The sequence below is a fragment of the Neofelis nebulosa genome, chromosome 4 (genome assembly GCF_028018385.1).
Source record: "Neofelis nebulosa isolate mNeoNeb1 chromosome 4, mNeoNeb1.pri, whole genome shotgun sequence".
Classification (NCBI taxonomy): domain Eukaryota; kingdom Metazoa; phylum Chordata; class Mammalia; order Carnivora; family Felidae; genus Neofelis; species Neofelis nebulosa.
The window spans coordinates 154,619,307-154,640,402 of NC_080785.1; the positions used below are offsets into that span (position 1 = coordinate 154,619,307).

At 53.0% G+C, this 21,096-nt stretch overlaps 1 protein-coding gene and 1 long non-coding RNA gene across 3 annotated transcripts in view; both read right to left on the minus strand.

Moving 5' to 3' along the window:
• Positions 1 to 1,354: 1,354 nt before the first annotated feature.
• LOC131510288 (uncharacterized) lies at positions 1,355 to 4,270 on the minus strand. The gene is made up of 2 exons (XR_009260977.1): positions 2,858 to 4,270; positions 1,355 to 2,102 (listed from the first exon to the last, which is right to left on the minus strand). It is a non-coding gene; the product is annotated as an uncharacterized LOC131510288 (long non-coding RNA).
• A 1-nt stretch (position 4,271) lies between these two features.
• Positions 4,272 to 21,096, minus strand: part of LIMD1 (LIM domain containing 1) — a 66,620-nt gene continuing 49,795 nt past the window's right edge. For both annotated transcript variants that reach the window (XM_058727244.1, XM_058727246.1), the window contains exons 3-8: positions 15,328 to 15,395; positions 13,592 to 13,654; positions 8,147 to 8,277; positions 7,511 to 7,562; positions 6,649 to 6,717; positions 4,272 to 5,204 (exon numbers count right to left, since the gene is read on the minus strand). In XM_058727244.1, the coding sequence (XP_058583227.1) occupies positions 5,067 to 5,204; positions 6,649 to 6,717; positions 7,511 to 7,562; positions 8,147 to 8,277; positions 13,592 to 13,654; positions 15,328 to 15,395 (521 nt within the window). In that variant the 3' untranslated portion in view covers positions 4,272 to 5,066. The remainder of the gene's footprint in view (positions 5,205 to 6,648; positions 6,718 to 7,510; positions 7,563 to 8,146; positions 8,278 to 13,591; positions 13,655 to 15,327; positions 15,396 to 21,096) is intronic.

Here is a 21,096-nt window from a genome sequence, read left to right on the forward strand (position 1 = left end):
TCTCTCATCACGTAAAAAGGGGTTTTATTTTCCGGTAAGACACCAGGACAGTCAGCACTCGTCCCCAGCCTCCCCGTGTCCCCGGCACATCAGACCTGGTGGCCACGAGAACTCGCCCGAAGCCTGAAGCAGCCCGGGAAGTGAGCCGTGAAAGGCAAGTCCAGGGCCGTCTCTCCCACCCCAAGGACTACAGGCGCACACGCAGCCCCTCACTCTGCCTTCCTGTGCTTCCTGTGCAAGCTTGCCTCACATCCAGAGGGCCACTCACCTCTGGGATGCTTCGATCAGTACCTCCTCAGAAAGAAACATTCCCAGGAGACAAAATCACCACGAGTGCAGCACGACATCCAGTCTCAAGACTAAGGACCCAGGTAAAGAAACTGCCAATTCTTCACTCGCCAAGGGTCGCTTGGATTCCAGTACGTCCTGTGAGCTAGGCACGCCCTCAGTTCCAGATGTCTTTTCAAGGATGTTGGTGCGGTAAACGGTCTTGGGTGGTAGACACAGTGCCTCTCTTTGGAGCCAAAGTCAGGCAGGCTTACCAGTCATCATAACACTCAGGTTTCCTGAGCCTCGGTTTCCTCTTGCAATGCAGCCTGCTGCCCGTGCAGGGACCACCTGGCCCTCTTCATGGGGCCCTAGAGGCACGAGGGCCCAGGGAGTCCGTGTAAATGCCAATAAAGTAAAATGCCACTGGGGCACCTGGGTGGCTCAGTTGGCTAAGCGTCTAACTCTTGATTTCAGCTCAGGTCATGATCCCAGGGTCTTGGGATGCAGCCCTGTGTTGGGCTCCACACCGAGCGTTGAGCCTGCTTAAGATTCTCTCTCTCTCTCTCTCTCTCTCTCTCTCTCGGCACCTGGGGTGGCTCAGTCGGTTAAACGTCTGACTCTTGGTTTCGGCTCAGGTCATGATCTCACAGTTCGTGAGTTCAAGCCCCGCGTTGGGCTCTGTGCTGAAGGCGCAGAGCCTGCTGAAGATTCTCCCTCTCTCTCTGTCCCTCCCCTGGTCATGCTCTCTCTCTCTCTAAATAAATTAATGAAAAAAGATTCTCTCTCTGACCCTTTTCCCTGTTCACTTACACTCTCTCTCTCAAAAAAAAAAACAAAAAACAAACAAAAAACGCTCCTGCTGGTGCTGCATTAACCTGTCCTTTGTCTCTGACCTAGGAGTCTCATAACTTCCAGCAGGATCCATGACATCACCGCATGCTACCTTATTAGCTCTTGGACCTTTCATAGTTTTGACCCATACGTTCCTTTAAGGAGCCAGAGCTCCAAAAGAAGACCAAACCCAGTTAGCGAAAAGCACTGTCTGCACACTCCACACACACAAAAGAAAACCCGTTAACCACCATCATGTTGGAGGGCACTTTAATAGGCTACAAATTGATGCAATTTATTGTCATGATATTTTGAATCATTTTACAGCGACAATTTTGAAGAAGGATTCTGCAGTAACAATATCTTGAATCATCTTACAGCAACAGTACAATTTTGAAGAAGGATTTTGCAGTAACAATATTTTGAATCATCTTACAGCGACAGTACAATTTTGAGTATTTTTTTTTATCGTAGAAGACGAGATACAGTGGAAAATCATTTCCCTGCACGGTGAAATTTTCATACACTATACGGAAATTTCCCACACCTGTCCAGCTCCGGCTCAGAACAAATAGCTACTGTATTTTACTCATTTTAGTCTATTACTTTTAAGACTGACTTCAAATCACCTGGAAGTTAGAACGTATTCCTGGCACAAAGGCGGACAGAGCCGTGACAGTTGCATCCAGCAACAAGGCTGATTTGGGGGTCAAGTCTTGCACACGTGGTTTCGAGGGAACCGGCAGGCATCACGGCTGCCAGACTTCCCCACGCACGGGAAATGGCCCGCACAAACCAGCCTGCCAAGGATGGGGGGGGGGGGGGTTCCAAATCATTCTCTCAGGTCCTGACATTTTTCCTTGTGTGAGTGTGACTGCAGCCCATGGCCACAGGGTGATGGCGGCGGGTGACGGTGATCTGAACTCCTTACTGCATTCGCCGCCCAGGACTCAACAGCACAACCTCGGTGGATTCGGCTGAGCGAGGTTTGCACCGGAGCACTGCCCTCGGAGAAAGGGGACACCCTGCTGCCACGTACAGGCGATTACCCAGACGGGATGAGACGCGCTTCCGCGATGAGGGATGAACAAAGCACTCTTTACCCACCGACAGGTGGGAGAGTAACCGCGAGGGGGAACAGCAGGCCAAACTACGTTCTTGGCTTTTCTCGGACCACCCTGGCGGTTTCTGAATGGCCCTCGCTGGGGAAGGGGCAGGGGGTGGGGAAGAAAAAAAACTAACGGCAAAATGAGGCAGGGGAGGAGGCCGGAGGCTGGCTTTGGGGTCTGGGATCAAACCTTAATTCTCCTGGTTTATCTAAAGCCCAAGAGCTATCTAGGGAACTCAGGAAGGGCTACGCGCTCTACCTGTTAAAATGAATGGATTCATCCTGGCCTACCAGGTGCTTGTGTCTTCTTTCTAGGTGCCTATAAATACAACCCCATTACAACTCTGTTTGGCTAACAGCTTACAGAACCACGTAGAGATAACCGCCTAGGCGACCATCTCTTCACGGCTCTCGCGCAAGAGCCCGAGAAGCAGAACTGGTGCGAGATTCCTACCCGCGCCCTCCCCGGGGCCCTGGACCACAGGAGAACTTGCTGCTCGGACTTCTAGGGTACCTGGAAATTCTCTTACTGTCCTTCCTTAACACTATAAAACCCCGTTTTGGCAGATGTCCCAATCACGTCCATCAAGGCCACTTAAAACATCACAATTAAAAAATTTAATCCCGAGACTTTTTTTTAAAACTAACCTAGTTACCCACTTTGCACACAAATCCCTGCTTTTGACGGTCGCTCTCAGGCAGTTTTCTTCGCTTTCTGCCCGACTTGCAATCAGAGCAAAGGGGCGTCAGCAAGGCCAGAGACGTTCCTCGGTTGGCAAAGACGAGACACGTCGGCTGGCTCCCCGGGCCCAGCTGGGAAGAGAGGGGTTCTCTCCCCACCCCCGGCCCCACGCGGCGCCAGGCTTCTGGAGGCTCGGCCTGTGGGATGGGATCGATGAGAGCACGCAGCCTGGGCTGAAGGGACATCTGGCCAAAGGATTCTAGCAGAACGAACTGAATAAACATAGGAGGCAACTCACGGTGTCCATTCTGTGCCTCCTGTAGCAACTGCCCCCGAAACGGGTCAAAACACGGTGCAGAAGTGGAGCCGGGCCCACTGTAAAGTCTGCGAGTCCCGTGGGCCTCGGGCTCCGGTGACCGCCCTCCGTGGCCCCTGCTGCCCTGGGTGCGAGGCGGGGAGGCGGTGGTGAGCGGGTGCCAGGGCAATACTCCCAGACCAGCTGGCAGCAGTGACGTGACCCCCGACCTCCGGCAACAACACCGAGGCCAGGGGGCCCTCCCCATGGGCCGAGAGGGCGAACGGCAGGCAACCTCCTTTTTTAAGTCTTTTACACCGCCTCTTCATTGAAATACCGGGCGTACTGACGTCTGGCCTCGGGACTGTGACACGTCAGCGCACAGGTGGCCCTGAAATCCTGCCCGGGTGCGGCCCTCCCTTAGCCCCTCGCCACCCCGGGGAACCGACATGATGAAATGCGTCCGGCAACAGCACCCACATTCAACTGGATCCACTCTCAGCTGACCTTCCGCTGAGATCACAGCGCCCTGACCCGCAGGAGTCTGGCCCGCGTGGAGGCCGAGACCCCTCACGCACCCACGGAGGCATCTCTGAGTTCAGCGTGACGGCCGAGTTCCTCCCGACGTGCGATTTGGTGAAGCCCTGACCTGTGAGGTATTTTTGTGCGCGTGGAAGACCGCAAGCGGAGGAAAACAACGAAAAACAAGAAAAGAAACAGACCAAAGCAGTGTACCTTCTGCGGGTTTCTTCGCAGGCCACGCCCGAGCCAAGCACTGGGCCAGAGACAGACGAGACACGGTGGAAAACGAACAGGTGATTTTTCCTGAGGCTCTCCGTCTCGTGCTGGCTGGAGATGTCGCTGTCACACACACACGCGCGCACACACACACACACACACACACACACACACAGTCTCCTCGTGTATGCGCCAGCTCTCAGCACATGGGCAAGGCTTCCCCAAAGCCCGTGGTTAGATAAGCTACGACAGGCACAGAGATGTCCCCACACGGGATCCTGAGACTTGCCTCTGTGGGAGCGACTCCAAAGTCCCAGACTCTCGAGAGCTCCAGAGGAGGACGGTACCCGCACCCAAGTTCTCGTCCCAAACACGCCTCGCTATCGAACGGGGCAAACCTCCGCCCGGGCTCCCAGCTGCCTGTCAGGGAGTGAAGATTTGCAGGAGCAGGCAAGACGTTGTCAGCGTACGAGGAGGAAACCCCGGCTCGCTCAGTCCACAACTCGCTCCGGTTTACCAAGCAGTTCTTCCTCGGACACAGAGCACGGGCACAGCTTCCCTCTTGCCACAACGCGGTTAAAATCTGCCATCATCCGACAGAAGAGCGGAGTCTCTGGGGCGGAGAGACGTCTCCAATAACGCTGCGTGTGCGTGTCGAGGGTGCAGTCTCAAATCATGTCGTGTGCGTGGGGGGGTGGGGGCACCGGGGGTAATGTCTGGTGCGGGTGCTTTCCTAAAGGGACAGGGAGGGGCTGGAGGTATCGGCAGCTGAGCCCTCCTCAGAGGACACCGCGAAGTACGCTCAGGGCAAACTTTTCCCTCTAAAGCACGAGCTGTTCCCAGAGGGGCCCGGAGGGCTCCTTGGGGTGTCACACGCCACGCACCCGCTAGAGTATCTTCCTGAGTAATCCGAGGAGGGCGGGGCGGCGGAGAAAGGCACTTGGAAAGTAACACCCACCAGACAGGGAGGTTGAAGGAGCGGCGCCCCACGCGTATACAGAAACTTACCTGCCTGGCCCCCCTCCCCACCCCCCCCCCCACCCCCGCGACCACCCCGTGGGGCCACTGGAATTAGCAGGCAGATGTCTAGCTTTGCGACGCTGGCTTCTGGTCGCCAACGCGAGGTCTGGAAGAGGCTCTCGCTAGAAGCGGTGCTGGTGGAGAGCTGCAGGGGAGGGGCTCTTCTCCAGTCTCTTGACGTGGCAGGAGTGACAGAACAGGTGGTCTTCCAGGGGGTAGCAGCGGTGGCCGTCTTCGTCGTTGAGTTCCAGGCCGCAGTCCTGGGTGGGGGGGGTGGGGGGGGGAGGGGGGGGTGGAGGCAAAAATGTCCAGGGGGTAGCAGAACAGAACAAAAGGATCGCAAGACCGACCCCAAGGCCAGCGGCCCCGGGGAACCAGCAGAGGGCGCTGCGTGGTCGTGCGGTCCAGCCGAGGGGAGGTGAGGCAGGTCGCTACGGAGCACTTGAAACGGGGCGGTCAGAACCGAGCCGGGCGTCCGCAAATGCATGCCCCGCACTCCCAAGACTTAGGGCAGGACATGAATGTAAGGCAGTTCATGAAAAACCCTTGTATCGATTACATACTGAAATAACGTTTTGGATATACTGGGTGAATACAATATTGCAAGAGTGAATCCCACCTGTTTCTTTTTTCTTCTTTTTTAATTTGAGAGAGAGAGAGAAAGTGGGGGAGTAGGGCAGAGGGAGAGGGAGAGAATCTCAAGCAGGCTCCACACGCTCAGCACGGAGCCTGATGCGGGGCTCGATCCCACGACCCCGGGATCAGGGCCTGACCCCAAATCAAGAGTCACACACTCAACCGACTGAGCCACCCAGGTGCCCCCTTTTTCCTTTTTTAAGGCGGCTACTAGAAAACGAAAGCACACACACGACTTGAATTTGGGGCTCTCGGGTTCCTACGGGACAGCATGGCACTGAACGTGTGGAGAGGACGATGAGCAAATGTCCCCAGGGCTGGCAGTGAACTGGAGCCTCCCGCCGTCACCTCACCCGCTTCCCGTTCACCCCACCCACGGCGTCCCACGATAACTCTTCTCTCCTCCCATGGCTGAATCCGCTTAATCCTGGCTGAACCTCCGCGGGCGCTTCAAGCATTTGCCCCCTTCACAAGGGCTGGCGAGGGGGCGAGCCCCGGCCTGCCTGACGGTCACGGGGTGCCCGCGGCTTCTTTAGCCCGGGCGTGACACGAGCTAAGAGAGGGGGCAGATGGGCCCCACACGCACGCACTCCACACCAACCAGGGACATTGGGTGGGTTTCCAACCAGGGAGAGGGGTGGGATTCTTTGTGATCTCCAGGGCTCAGCTCAGAAAGGGGCTCTTGGCAGACAGACCAGCCTACAAGCTGGAGGGGAGGGTGTCTATTCCCCCAAGTCACTCAGCTGCCTGACAATGTGGCACGTGAAACCCCACACCCCCCACGCGCCCCCCCCCCCCCCCCCCCCGCCCACCGCTCAGCTGCGGTGGCTTCCAGACTCGGCTGTTAACAAATGCGGGGAAGGCAGCAAAGACCCCCCTGTCCCCAAAACCTGCATCTCCTCCAACCTCCCCCACAAATCAGGCTGCACCCCTTGACCTGGAGGGCAGCTCTGGAGGGCAGCCCTCGACCACACCCTGCTGACCACCTCAGGCCCCAGTCAACCCAGGATGCCTTCCTCTTGTACTGTTGAAACGGGCCTGGGGAAGTCTGGGCAGGGAGGTGCCTACCTCGCAGTGGTAGCACTCCACGTGGAAGTCTCTGTCCATGGACACGACGCGGATGGTCTCATCTGAGCCCTGGATGGAAGGAAAGTAAGAACAAGAGGCCAGTTGGGGGACCCATGAGATTCCCAAGGCGACAAGTAGGTGGCCTCAGAAGAGCACAGCTCTGTAGCGAAGTCCCACACCGGCTGGAAAAGGGACACCTTGAACCGATGAGAGAGGAAGTCGGAGGGACAGCAGCCACACCTTCTGGAACGTCAGGGTCAACACTGAGAAAACCACCTACATGGAGAGTGAGGTTTTAAAAGAGAAAATGAACGAAAGGCAGGCTTTCTGCTCACCTTCTAATCTAGGAGTCACTATCAACTCAGGCAGTTGGACGACTGTAGGGACGAATGGGCCACAAGAAGGGCACTGGGCTGGGGAAGCCAGTTAATACGAAAGGGCCTTCTTGGTGAGGACACTATTAGGGTCAGAGGTGAGATTTCAGAAGGATTTTCTGATTTTTTTTTAATGTTTACTTATTTATTTATTTAAATATTTTATTTTTTCATTTACTTTGGAGAAAGAGAGCGAAAGAGAGAGAGAGAGAGAGAGAGAGAGAGAGGGAGACACGGAATCCAAAGCGGGCTCCCGGCTCCGAGCGGTCAGCACAGAGCCCGACGCGGGGCTCGAACTCGTGAACTGGGAGATCACGACCTGAGCCGAGGTTGTGAGGTCACGACCGAGCTGAACTGACTGAGCCACCCAGGCGCCCCAGAAGGACTTTCTAAAAGGTAGAAGGACAGGACACAGATCTTTGTAAGCGACCCGAGGGACGTATTCGTGTCAGGGAGCCGCCAGGAGCAGGTGTGAAAGAGTGCCTTACCTCGGGTGGAAGGATGGGAAGCCCACAGGCTGCACACTTGGGGGCCAGCACCCTGCCGAGAGAAGCGCAGAAGCAGTAAAGGGAGTGTTGTGCTGTCTCTGGGAGGCAAGACCCCGGAGCCTTCCTCAGGGCCGGCCTCCCGCCCATCGCTCATCAAGCGAACCCCTCCAGCCCTCGCATCGAGGCAGCCCGGCTCATTCTCTGGGAGGTGTTTCAGTCGTGCCGCGGGATCGCTCCCCGGCGGCAACAAGCATACCCGGACGCTCTCCCCACAACCTACTAGGGATGGAGACGGCCCTGTTTACTTCCCTCCGGGTGCCCGGCACAGGCCCAGGAAGATCGAGGGTGGCGGTGCCCAGCGCCGAATCGCTGCCTTTGGAAGTTAAAGCTGGAGCCACCGGGCTTGACAGATGCCTCCCGAGCCTCGAGGGGATCTGATCACAGGGCTTTGGGGCTCTGTGTCTTCCAGTAAACGTGGTTCTGTAACCACCTCCTGTCTGCACCGGCATCAGACGACCTCCCGACTGTGGACTAAGGTACAGGCCTGCGGAGGCGCCCCGGCGGGTGTCCGTCCCTCACTCCGTGAGATCAGCGTGGCCCGCACGCGCGGCCCCTCTCCGCCCCACCCCTCCTCACTTGTGGTAATCTCGGACACAGTAGATCTTGTTCTCGGAGTCCACGGTGAAGGGCACCCCGTCCAGGCACTCGTTGCAGATGACGCAGCGGAAGCAGCCGGGGTGGTAGGACTTCCCGAGGGCCTGCAGGATCTGGGGGCAGAAAGCGAGAGAGGCCAGGGCTCGGCGGGGATTTTGGAGAAGGCGTGGACGGCGGGAAGGAGAGGAACGCGTCGGGCCGAGGGACCGGACCGCAGGCGCAATCACGCTGCACGGCACACGCCCATCCCAGAGTCACTTGGATCCAGGTCAAGAGGGCGGGGAAGGCAAATCTAGGTAAATATGCATCCACAGGAGGAAGTCAGACGAGATCCTTCTCCTGTGCATAACCCTCCAGGGGAGAATTCAGGGGGCTCTTCCGCAGTTCTCTGCAGGAAAGGATGCGAAGCAGGGCCACAGAGGGCTCCATCCCCAGCCCCTTCACGTCTGCCTCCCAGGTGCCCCTTCTAAGCGGCTTTCACTCCGCAGCGGGATAATCCACGAACTGTGACTCGACCACGGATTACTTCAAATCCAAGCCTAAGCAAAGCCTCTTTGGTTGCTGTTGTTTTTAAACCCGACACGGAGAGAAGGCTCCACAAGCCTTAGTGCCATTTGATCTGGTTGTGATGCCTGGAGAGGTAAGAGGCAGTCCTGGAACCAGGACAGAGCCGAGACAAGGTAGGAGAGAGAAGAGATGCGAAGAACACCCTTGGTGAGGTCAGCCGGTGAGCAAATTACCTCCCGGCGGAACTGCCTGCCTCCAAGCCCGTTGCTGGGTGACGTAATACAGCTTTCCTATCAAGTCAGCGCATCTCACAGCGTGGTCCCTGGACCCGCAGTATCCACACCCTCCGGGAACGTGTTAAAAAAATGTCCATTCCCAGGCCCCAGCCCGGCTCTCCAGAATCAGAAGTTCTAGGGTAAACCCTGGCACGTAGTGTTTTCGTACCATGATTCCAATGCGTGCGAAAGTCTGAGAACCACTGGTCTGCGTTCCAACAAGTCTGGGTTTTTCTATAATTTGCGGCTGAAAGCATTTTCACCGACTCAATAGGAGATTCACTTCTGTGCTCACCTGTGCCACGAAACGTAGCACGAACAGCTGAACTACGGGGTCAACACCCGCAAGGATGTCGCTAAAATGCCTGGGTGCGAGGAACGCACAGACAGCAGCGCCCCGGAGGGGGGCCACACAGAATGCTTTCAACTAGGCAGCAGGAAGGGGGCTTGCGACTGAGGAAAACCTTGTTGGTGCATGTGACACCTGCAGGAAGGGTGTGATCCAGAGCCCGACGCTTCCCCCGCCAAGGCCAACGCCACACCTCGCACGCCGCAGCCAAGGGGGCGAGCTGGGGGCTTCGTGTGCTCTGAAGGCTCAGCTTTCCAGCTTCCTCATTCCCTCCGGTGTGGCACTAACCTTCGGGGCCCCTTTCAATCTGCAGGAAGCTGACAAAGTGGGAAGAACCACCAGCCGGGCTTCCAAAGTCCACTTGGCAATCCGGACCTTGGAATGCATTCTGCTCCCAGGCTAATGCTGTCTTGGCAGAAGGGACCCTGAAATTAACTTAACCCACAACGTGCCTAAAGTGCACTCTGACTCACTGTGATCTTTCTTTTTACTGTGGGAAAATGCCCAGTTTCAGCCTGCAGGCTAGGAGTATCCCACTCTACTAAGGGGGCAGGTGAGGGGCACAGATGGTTTATACAAAGAATTGGACAACTGGTTGGTTCTCAGAACCAAGAATGGTTTTGAAGGGATCTTTCTCTGCATTGTAAAAACTCTTGGCAACAGTGAAGGGTTCTGGTTTAATTTTTTTTAACCGTTTATATATTTTTGAGAGAGAGAGAGAGACAGAGCATGAGCAGGGAGGGGCAGAGAGAGAGGGAGACACCGAATCGGAAGCAGGCTCCAGGCTCTGAGCCATCAGCACAGAGCCCGATGCAGGGCTCGAAGTCATGAACTGCGAGATCATGACCTGAGCCGAAATCGGACGCTCAACCGACTGAGCCACCCAGGCACGCCTGAAGCGTTCTGGTTTTAAAAGAGGGGGTCACTACCGGGCAGGCATTTGCCAAAAGTTTCCAAGTCCTAGAGAAGACCGGCAAGGGCCCAGGTCCAACTTCGCATTATCCTCGTGGGGTAGACATGGTTCCAAAGCTTCGTTCTTTCCCTTCCTGTATGCAAGGCTGGCCCTCACTTCAAGGAGTGGAAGAGGAGAGGGGCGCCTGGGTGGCTCAGTCGGTGAGGCATCCGACTTCAACTCAGGTCATGATCTCACCGTTCCCGACTTCGAGCCCCACGTCAGGCTCTGCGCTGACAGCTTGGAGCCTGGAACCTATTTCAGATTCTGTCTCTCTTTCTCTCTCTCTGCCCCTCCCCTGCTCACGCTCTGTCTCTCTCTCTCTCAAAAATAAAATAAATGTTAAAAAATTTTTGAAGAGGGGTGCCTGGGAGGCTCAGTCGGTGAAGTGTCCGACTCTTGGTTTCTGCTCAGGTCATGATCTCGAGGTTCGTGGGTTCAAGCTCCCACATTGTCTGTGCTGACGGCCTGCTTGGGATTCTCTCTCTCTCCTCTCTCTCTGCCCCTCCCCTGCTCTCTCCCTCCCCCTCTCTTAAAATAAATAAATAAACTTAAAAAGAAAAAAAAAGTGGAGGAGATCTTCTCCATCTCGTGAAGTGAGACTGGCCTCGTGATGTTCTTTGATTAACAGAATGAGGAAGAAATGATGTTCAGAAACTTCTGAGCTGAGGACTTAAGAAGCCTGACAGCTTCCCTTCCTCTCTCTAGAAGAGAAGTTGTCCAGGCTAGACTACTGAATGAGGTCAGCAGCCTCGGAGAGAAAGGCCTGGAGGGGAGAGGCCATCTCTGGCACTCAACTGTGACACCAGCTGAACGCAGCTGAGTGAGTGACCCCAGCCAACGCCACACGGAGCAGAAGAATCATCCCGCTGAGCCCTGACGTAATTCCGTGAATCACGATAAATAAATCACTGGAGTTTTAAAAAAATTTTTTAATGTTTATTTTTGAGAGAGAGCGTGCATGGGAGCGGGGGAGGGGCAGAGAGAGAGGGAGACACAGAATCCGAAGCAGGCTCCAGGCTCTGAACTGTCTGCACAGAGCCCCATGCGGGGCTCAAACCCCTAAACCATGAGATCACGACCTGAGCTGAAGTCAACACTTAACCAACTGAGCCACCCAGGCGCCCCAAATCACTGTTGTTTGAAACCACCACATCATGGGGTGGTTTACTATGCAGCAATAGGTAAATGGGGTGCTCTGAGGCCCAAAGAAGGCTTAGGATACCCAGAAGTAAGAATAGGGTATAATCCCATTCATAACTTTGGACACTGTTGACCTCGTATGTGGAAGGTTTGTTAGAAGGACTCGAAAATCACGGACAAATTCTCCTAACGAAATAGATCCCTATGGAGACTGGCTGGCATCCGTGGAAGGTAGGGGTGAGGGTGTGGGCTCCCGCCTGCCTCCCCTGGGGAAGTGGGTGGAGAGCCATGCTCCCCAGGGAGGTCTTGGCTACTAACGAGGACCCAGCTCTCACAGGGGCTGAGCTCCACTGCCGTGTGTCAGAGCCGGGACAACGGCAGGCTTCTCCTCGTGAACAGGGAGGGCTCAGTTCACCTCTGTGTTACACGTGTTAGCACAGAGCCGGCAGAAATGAGCGCTTGTGTCCAACAATACGCCCAAGAGTGTTCACAGCAGCTTTATTCATAAATAGCCTTCAGACTGGAAACCATCCAAATCCCCATCGGCTGGATAATAGGCCCCCAAACTGCTGTATCCATACAATGGGAGTCTATCTAGCAATGAAAATAAATGAACTACGGACACAGGCAACAACATGCGTGAACCTCAAAAACATTTTCTTTTTTTTTTTTTTTAAGTGTATTTATTTATTTTGAGAGAGTGAGAGCGCAGGTATGTGTGCACAAGTGAGGGAGGGGCAGAGAGAGAGCGAGAGCGAGAGCGAGAGCGAGAGAGAGAGAGAGAGAGAGAATCCCAAGCAGGCTCCACACTGTCAGTGCAGAGCCCAATGCGGGGCTCAAACTCACCAACCATGAGATCGTGACCTGAGCTGAAATCGAGAGTCAGATGCTCAACCGACTGAGCCACCCAGGCTCCTGCCCCCCTTCCCCACGCTCAAAAACATTTTCTAAGGGAGAAAAGGCAGACCCAAAGGACTCGGTACTGTATGATTCCATTTACATGAAGTTCCGGGACCAGCAAAACGAATCTGGAGCGAGAGAGGGGACCTTTGGGGGAGGGGGTCTGCACTGGGAGGAAGACAAGAAGGAACTTTCTGGGGTGTGGGATGTGGGAAGCATCCGTATTTTGACCTGGGTGGTGGTTACACAGGTATATGCCCATGTAAAACTTCATTCACCTGTACGCTTAAAACATACACCCTTCATTCTGTGAGCTGTTTCTCAACAAAAAGGGAAAAGGGAAAAACAGCAACGATTAGCAATTCCCTTCTCCAGAATGGAATGAATGGGTCAGCTTAGAGAGAGAATTCTTTCCAGCTAAAAGAAGATTATAGGGGTGCCTGGGTGCCTCAAGCGGTTGAGTGTCTGACTCTTGATTCCGGCTCAGATCACGATACCAGGGTCTTGGGATCGAGCCCAGCATCGGGCTCCATGGAGCCTGCTTAAGATTCTCTCTCTCTTGCTCAAATAAAAAAAAAAATGTTTTAAATCAAAGAAACTTTAAAAAGAATATCATGCAATGATTTTCTTCGACCAGTGCGTTAAAGAAATTCTTAAGGCCTGATCTCCGGTGCTGGACAATTTGATCCCTCAGACAGACTGAGTATTCTGTGTCTGTTAACCTCACAGCCTTACCCAATAAGGAGACCAGGAAAGAAAAACCGTCCCCACTGGAGAGATAAACGCACTGAGGCCCAAGACAAGCTCAGAGAGCCAGCTGCTTCTTGCTCTGCTGTCTCAGAACTAAAGACAGCCGCCCCTGTCCCCCAAACTCATCTTAGGAACAGACGGAGCCAGGCAGAACGTGGGGGACCAAGAACCGTGTTTACCCGACTTTCTGTACCCAACTCCGAGGCAGATGACGTCTAGCATCTGGCGTCTCACCCGGGACACCACGAGGACCACAGAAAATGAGAGGGAGGCTGGTGTGATCCCAACAGCCCAGGGGAGAGAAGATCACCAGAAACACAGCATCGTGGGGACTACACGGCTAAGGATGCTGAGGCTGCTCAAAGCCAACAACGGGGTTTCTCCTAGGACAAGCAGAGCTGTGTCACACAGGGTCTTTTCTTAATAAAACCAGATGCGACCACAAACAAGGGTAGGAAACACAGTTCTCAACTACCGATTTCTTCTTTTCTGTGACCGCCTCCCCCCTCCCCCCGCTGCCATAATCTTGCTTGGTGACCCGACTGACTCACCATATCCATGATCAGATGTCCACAAAGGAAACACCTGTCGGCAGATTGCTGGAACCCGGAGTACTGCGGAGGAGAAGGAGAGCAAAGGTGAACCCGTCAGGGCACAGATGGCCCGGCGACTTGCCCGCCAGTCACGAGGACGACATCTTCGCAGAGAGATGTGTCCCTCTAGGCCGGAATCTGTCATTTCTCAGAACACAGGTTGTGGGATGTGGGTTGTGGGATGAATCACGAAATATCCCGTGCCACAGAGCCATTGCTGACACTGATGCCACTCGCCCTAACAACAGCTGCGTCTGGGCACCCACAACATGCCAGGCTCTGTCTCTAGGCCAGTGGTTCTCAAAGAGGAGTCCCCCGGAATCACCTGGGAACTTGTGAAAAATGCATGTTTGGGCTCCATCCCGGACCTACTGACTGGGAAACTCTGGGGTGGGACCCGGTGATCTGTGTGTTCACAAAGCCTTGCAGGGGACTCTGATGCAGGCTTAAGCCTGACACCAGCACTCTAGTCCTTAAACCCATTTTTTATGTTCTTAATGTTTTATTTATTTTTGAGAAGGACAGACAGACAGAGACTGAATGTGAGTGGAGGAGGGGCAGAGAGAGAAGGAGACACAGAATCCGAAGCAGGCTCCAGGCTCCGAGCTGTCAGCACAGGGCCCGATGCGGGGCTCGAACTCACGAGCCGCGAGATCGTGACCTGAGCCGAAGCCGGACGCTTAACTGACTGAGCCACCCAGGCGCCCCTTAAGACAATTCTTAAAACAAGGTATGTACCGTACCATTTCTCAGATGGAAACAAGGGAAGCTCAGAGAGGGTAAGCGACCTGTACAAGGTCACACAGCCTATAAGGGGTAAGGATACGATTCAAACTCAAGTCTGGCTCTGGTTAGCCAATGCCTTCAGTTTCAAAGAAACTTGGTAAAGACTCTCTACCTTACTTTACCAAAACACACAGGCACACGCAACTACAAGCAGTAGAACGGGAGAGACACCAGGTAGGCTCTGGACCACAGGCAGCTTCTGCACAGGCTTCGAGCCCCGGAGACGTGGGGCCTGGGCGGGCTGGCTTGACACACAGGTAGCGTGGCTGAGCCACACTGGCTTTGGGAAGCTAAGCGGGGCCCAGGGAGGCCGCGGCGGCACGAGGGTCAATGCTTGGCCACGTTCTGGGAGAGGTGGGAAGGAGGAGGGGCCGAGGACGAACCTAGGACGCAGATCTCAGGGATGAGGACCCAAGGCGACCTGGTGTTTCTGCTTCAGACAAGTGGCTATGGAAAGGCTGGGGTGGCCGGCAGGTGCTGGCCGGGCTGGAGCTCGGGTCTAGGAGTCCCTGGCCCGTGGGTGGACTTCTGAAGCGTGACAGAGCCCGGATGCCCGCAGACAGCAGACAGGGTTCAAGGTAACGCAGGCCCGAACCCCAGGGCACAGGTTTAAGAGAGAGCGGTGGGGGAGGCGGAAATGAGCAGAGCACAGGAGGACAGGCCAAGCGAGCCTGAGTCCCTCCCAAGCACAAAGCTCTGGGGTCTGTCCTCTGCTTCGGGGACAAGCACCACCCCGGGCATCCTCAGAAGGAAAGTCGGACCCCCTTTCTCCGGCAGCGCTCTGTTTTCCACCAGCACAGGAAACCCCGGAGAGAAACCACACTGTTGTACCCGGCCTGGGCCTCCCCACAGTCTCCTCCTGACTCTGGTCCCGACTCAGGGCAGGGGAAGTCCGGGGACGAACTCACCAGGAAGTCCTCCTCGCAAAACACTTTGCCGTTGACAAAATAAAAGGCTTTTCCTCTCAGCTTCCGGCCTGAGGAGAAAACGCAAAGGCGGCGTAAGAAGAAAATGTTGATACGAGGTTGAAAAAGGAGGAACAAAGGTAAAATGTTTTTAAGCAGAAACAAACGTGCAAAACAAATGTCAACTGTCAATAACGGTCCGTGATTGCTGAAAGCCGCCGGTGGCCGTGGCCGTGGCCATGGCCGTGGCGATGGGCAGGCTGAGGCCGGGAGACCAGGCCCCTGGCGGGTGCCGTGTGGCAGGGGACCCCAGCACTGCCTTGGGACTCATCCCACACCCTCTTCCCCCACTTCCACTCTGCTGAGGAGGAAACCAGTGAGACATTTGGTGACAGGACGACAGAGGTGCACTCAGTGGGGGTACGGGCTATAGTCCGTTGGGGAGCCGTTTCCCACAGGTATTTGGGACGTTATCTTTGACAGGTTCTCCAGGGGACATTGGTGACAAGCTATCAGGAAAGTCCTGTAAATTGGTCACTTTTTTTTTTTTTTTTTTTTAACGCTTACGTATTTTTGAGAGAAAGAACGTGCGAGCAGGGGAGGGGCAGAGAGCCCGACGCGGGCCTCGAACTCACGAACCACGAGATCATGACTGGAGCTGAAGTTGGATGTTTAACCGACGGAGCCGCCCAGGCGCCCCAACAGCTCAACTTTATTCTCCTTACTTCGTGTATCTTTTCATCTTTTCAACCACAGAAAATACACATTGTTGGACGGATAATGACTTTTCCTGTTTCCTCCTGATCTAAATGGGGCAAAAAGGAGTGGGAAAAATACAAAGCACCCTGGGCTCCTTAGATGTCGCTTTACAGTTTCCGTAAAGCTAGGACGCTGACAAGAACAGCATACTTTATCAATTCCATTGACCCCTTATGAAAAAATACAGGGTCACATGTTCAAGGTGAAGCGGGAGCGTCTTTACGGGAGACCCTGGGGCTGTGACCCAGCAAGCAGCGTTCTCAGATCTGAGAACACTGCCAGGGCCAGGCACAAAGCACACACGTGGAAGTTTCAAAAACTGAATGAAGTCTACACTGGTGAAATGACGCCCCTTGGAGCCAGGGTCCACAACGTGAAAGCAAAGTCATCAACGTCACAAACACTGACAGTGCTTGAGACAGAGACGTGACCTTGATAAACTACTGAGTGCCTCACCTGGGACTCCCAGAGCAAGCAAAGAGCACCAGGTGACGGAGAAAAGCCTGGTGATGTCGACCTGTTGGAGCTTATAGAGGACTTGGGGAGTATCAGTGCAGAGGAAAAGTCACAAAAAAGGAAATGCATTTAACTACAAAAGCAAAAAACCTCCAGATGGATTACAGACCTCAGTGTGAAAAAGGAAAAGTATCGTAAGAAAACGTGGGGTGCCTGGGTGGCTCAGTCGGTTAAGCGTCCAACCTCGGCTCAAGTCACGATCTCACAGTCCGTGGGTTCGAGCCCTGCGTCGGGCTCTGTGCTGACAGCTCGAAGCCTGGAGCCTGCTTCGGATTCTGTCTCCCTCACTCTGCCTCTCCCCCGCTTATGTTCTGTCTCTGTCTCTCAAATACAAATAAACATTGAAAAAAAATTTTTTTTAAAGAACTTTTTAATGCTCTGAATTTTAATGCTGCACTTCTTGGGGATATAATGTAGTTTCAACTGAGCCTCATAGGAGGAGGGTTTACCAACTGGTCTAACTGAAGGCAATGCATGCTTTCGTTGAAGAGATAAAAGGAAAGCCCGGCTGGAAGCCAGAAGATGGCTCCAATCCATGTAACAAGGCACTAGCATCTAAAACATAAAGAACACCAACCCACCAAGACAACCCAACGGAAAAAACGAGCGGAGGAGAAGCAGCGAAGGTGCAGAGAAGGGAAAATCTGTTAAACTCTAGGCAGTAACTATTTTAAAAGATGTTCAAACCCACCAGCAATCAGGATATGCAAACTAAAACCATGAGATGCTATCTCATTCCCAGATGGGCTCAAATCACTAAGCCTGACAGTACTGAGTCTTTTTTTTTTTTTAATGTTTATTTATTTTTGAAGGAGAGAGAGACAGAGCATGAGCAGGGGAGGGGCAGAGAGAGAGGGAGACACAGAATCGGAAGCAGGCTCCAGGCTCCGAGCTGTCAGCACAGAGCCCGACGCGGGGCTCAATCTCACGAGCTGCAAGATCATGACCTGAGCCGAAGTCTGACGCTCAACTGACTGAGCCACCCAGGCGCCCCCTGAGTCTTTTTTTTTTTTTTAATGTTTATTTATTTTGAGAGAGAGCATGCACGTGCATGAGTGGGGGAGGGGCAGAGAGAGAGAGAGAGACAGACAGAGAGAATCCTAAGCTGACAGTGCATTGCTGGATACAGGGTTTGAACCCACAAACCACAAGATCATGACCTGAGCGGAGATCAAGAGTCGGACGCTTAACTGACCCAGGCGCCCCCTGACAGTACAGAGTCTTGATGAAGGTGTGGGGACAACAGAAAGCCTTTCACGCTGCTGGTGGGAGGGCCAATTGGCATGAGCCCTTTGGCAAAATTTGGCAAGAGCCGATATCGCTGAAAATCCACACTACCCGCCACATACTCCTAAGGACGCCCCTTGAGAAGATGTCCCAAGGGCCATGTACGGTTGTTCACTACAGCACTGCAGTGAAAACCTAGACAGCCAGCAGCATCCATCCACGTCCCCGTCCACCCGTATACAAAAACTGATAAAACACACTGAGGAAGAGGGGCACGTGGGTGGCTCAGTCGGTTAAGCGTCCGACTTTGGCTCAGGTCGTGATCTCGCGGTTCATGGGTTCGAGCCCCACGTCAGGGTCTGTGCTGACAGCTCGGAGCCCGGAGCCTGCTTCGGATTCTGCGTCTCCCTCTCCCTCTGCCTGTGACCCGCTCTGTCTTCCTCGCTCTCAAAAATAAGTAAACATCAAAAAAAAAAAAAAAAAAAAAAAACACTGTGGAAGTTATAGTCAATGGATGCAACACTACACGGCAGTCAAAATGAATGAACTAGATTTGTATACGTCACTATGCATCGAACTAAACGCACCGCTGTGCAAATAAGGCAGATTGCTCAACGACGCATTAACATGATATACATACAAGTTAAAGCATGAACACACATTTGCACCCACAAACTAGTACTGTGGACCCTTTATGATATTGATAGGTGTGATAACAGAAGACGAACTGGAACTGGAAGGATCCACACGCTCCATTCTTGACAGCAGCTGCCCTGGGGGAGGGGGAAATGGAATACAGGAAGGGGAGTCAGGACGATTCCAATTCATCTGTAACATCCTACTTCCTTCATAAGAAATAAGCTAAGAGGACAACACAGAAATGTCTGTGCATTCTGGATGGTAGGTGAATATAAGTTATTTCCTACTGTAGTTTTGAAACCACACACACACACACACACACACACACACACACACACACACCTTCTTTAGGTGAAATACCATAAGCCAAAAGGCAAATGACAAACCAGAGAAAACGTCTGCATAGTCGGACACAAAACAACTCACTCCATGGGGCCCCTGGGTGGCTCAGTCGGTTGAGCGTCTGACTTCAGCTCAGGTCATGATCTCACAGCTCGTGAGTTCGAGCCCCGCGTCGGGCTCTGTGCTGACAGCTCGGAGCCTGGAGCCTGCTTCGGATTTTGTGTCTCCCTCTCTGTCTGCTTCTCCCCCACTCATACTCTCTGTTTCTCTCCCTCTCAGAAATAAACATTAAAAAATTTTTTTTTAATAAGTAAATAAAAGGGGGTATAAAAGTGTGTTTGTGCGTGTTTGTACAGATATGGATACACAGGCTCACACACCTATATGATGGCAAAATTACACGTGTTCATACACGTCAGATGTATACCAGATGTTAATAGTCATTGTCTCTGGGTATAGAAAATGGGTGATCTTTAGTTTTTTTCCTACAATGACTATATATCAATTTTCACAGCCTGAAACAAATTGTGGTGGGGTGAGGGAGTGTGAGAAGAGCAATGGGACATACGCTAGAAGGCCACAGTGCAAGTCTCTGGTTCTCCAAACCTTTTCTCCTGTCCTTCCCTCAAGCTAGTTACCCTCACTTCTAGAAGGTTCTAGAACCTTCACAAGTGTTTCCTGACTCTGCGAAACTAGGGTAATAAGAATGAGCACTTACAGCTAAGTGATTTCAGGGTTTACTAACAGAATCCCCTTTACGGCCATGGAAGTTCATTTTAATCATTTTACTTACTTATAACTTTCCCCTCTATGGGAACATTCTAGAGAATTCAAAGTTTTACAAAGGAAAATGATAACCAACTAGAGCATCCCCTCTCCACTCTTTGTCCCCACTAAGCACCTGGGTGAGAGCCTCCAGTCCCTCCCTGGCAACCAAGGCGACAAGGACACAAAGAGCCCACCACGAAGGAAGACGATGCCCACACTGTCTGACCACAAGTAAAGTCCAACTCCAGCCCGGTGAGCGGGGCTCCCTTGTTTTGCTGCCCCTGGGTTCTGAGAGGAAAAGAGCCGAAGCTGCAGGTTCCAACGCGGCCACTGAAGAGAGCAGTGGGCCATCTGGAAACAGCACAGGACTTCCTAGACAGAGATGAGGCCTCTGGTCCAATGCTGAGAACACTGAGCTCTGATTCCAGGAATAGGGTCCAGGAAGTTCTAAGGAGCCTGAGCTGGGAATTAACTTTTTGTGTTAATAGAGGGCATGTTACCTCTGTTCCAAAATCATAGAGGAAGATTATTAAACACGCCAGAGCACTGAGTGCTCTAGTGGTCTAAGAAACGCAAATCAAACGAGCTTTTTCACTTATAACATCAACAAAGATTTTTTCAGATGACCACAGTCGTTTATGACTGCTGTCCCTGCGTATTTCTGTAAGCTACTTAATGAGCATGTAAAATGATAAACTGCACCCCCCCCCCCCCGGGGGAGGCAACTCTAAAATGTTTCTCTCTGACTCACTGTGGCTGTCTGGGACTTCGCTTAAGGAAAGGATCAGAAATGTGGATAAATATTTACTTAGGTCCAAATTGGAAACCTGAGGAGAAGTGATTATATAAAACAGTACATCTAAATGATGCAATATTATGTAGTCATTTAAAATACCGTTCAATGGGGCGCCTGGGTGGCTCAGTCGGTTGAGTGGCCGACTTCAGCTCAGGTCATGATCTCGCGGTCCGTGAGTTCGAGCCCCGCATCGGGCTCTGTGCTGACAGTTCAGAGCCTGGAGCCTGCTTCAGATTCTGTGTCTCCCTCTCTCTGACCCTCCCCCGTTCATGCTCTGTCTCTCCCTGTCTCAAAAATAAATAAACTTTAAAAAATAAATAAATAAATAAATAAAATAAAATAAAATAAAATACCATTCAAATAACTGCTATAGTGATGCTGCAAATGCTTTCACTATACAAGGTTACTCAAAATACCAGACAGAGACAGCACAAGCAGGGGAGGGGCAGAGAGACAGAGAATCCCAAGCAGGCTCTGTGCTGCCAGCACAGGGCACACCAGATGCGGGGCTCAAACCCACGAACTGTGGGATCATGACCTGAGCCGAAACCAAGAGTTGGTGGTTCAGTGGACTGAGCCACCCAGGCGCCCCCGCGTGTGCTTTCAAGAGGATAATTATTTAAAAGTGTCTAGTAAATGCAGCACTGGTATGTTGTATTAAGGGGAATTTCTCTTACTGCTTTAGACATTTCAACATTTGAAAAGCTTTTTCTAGTATCAGGGAC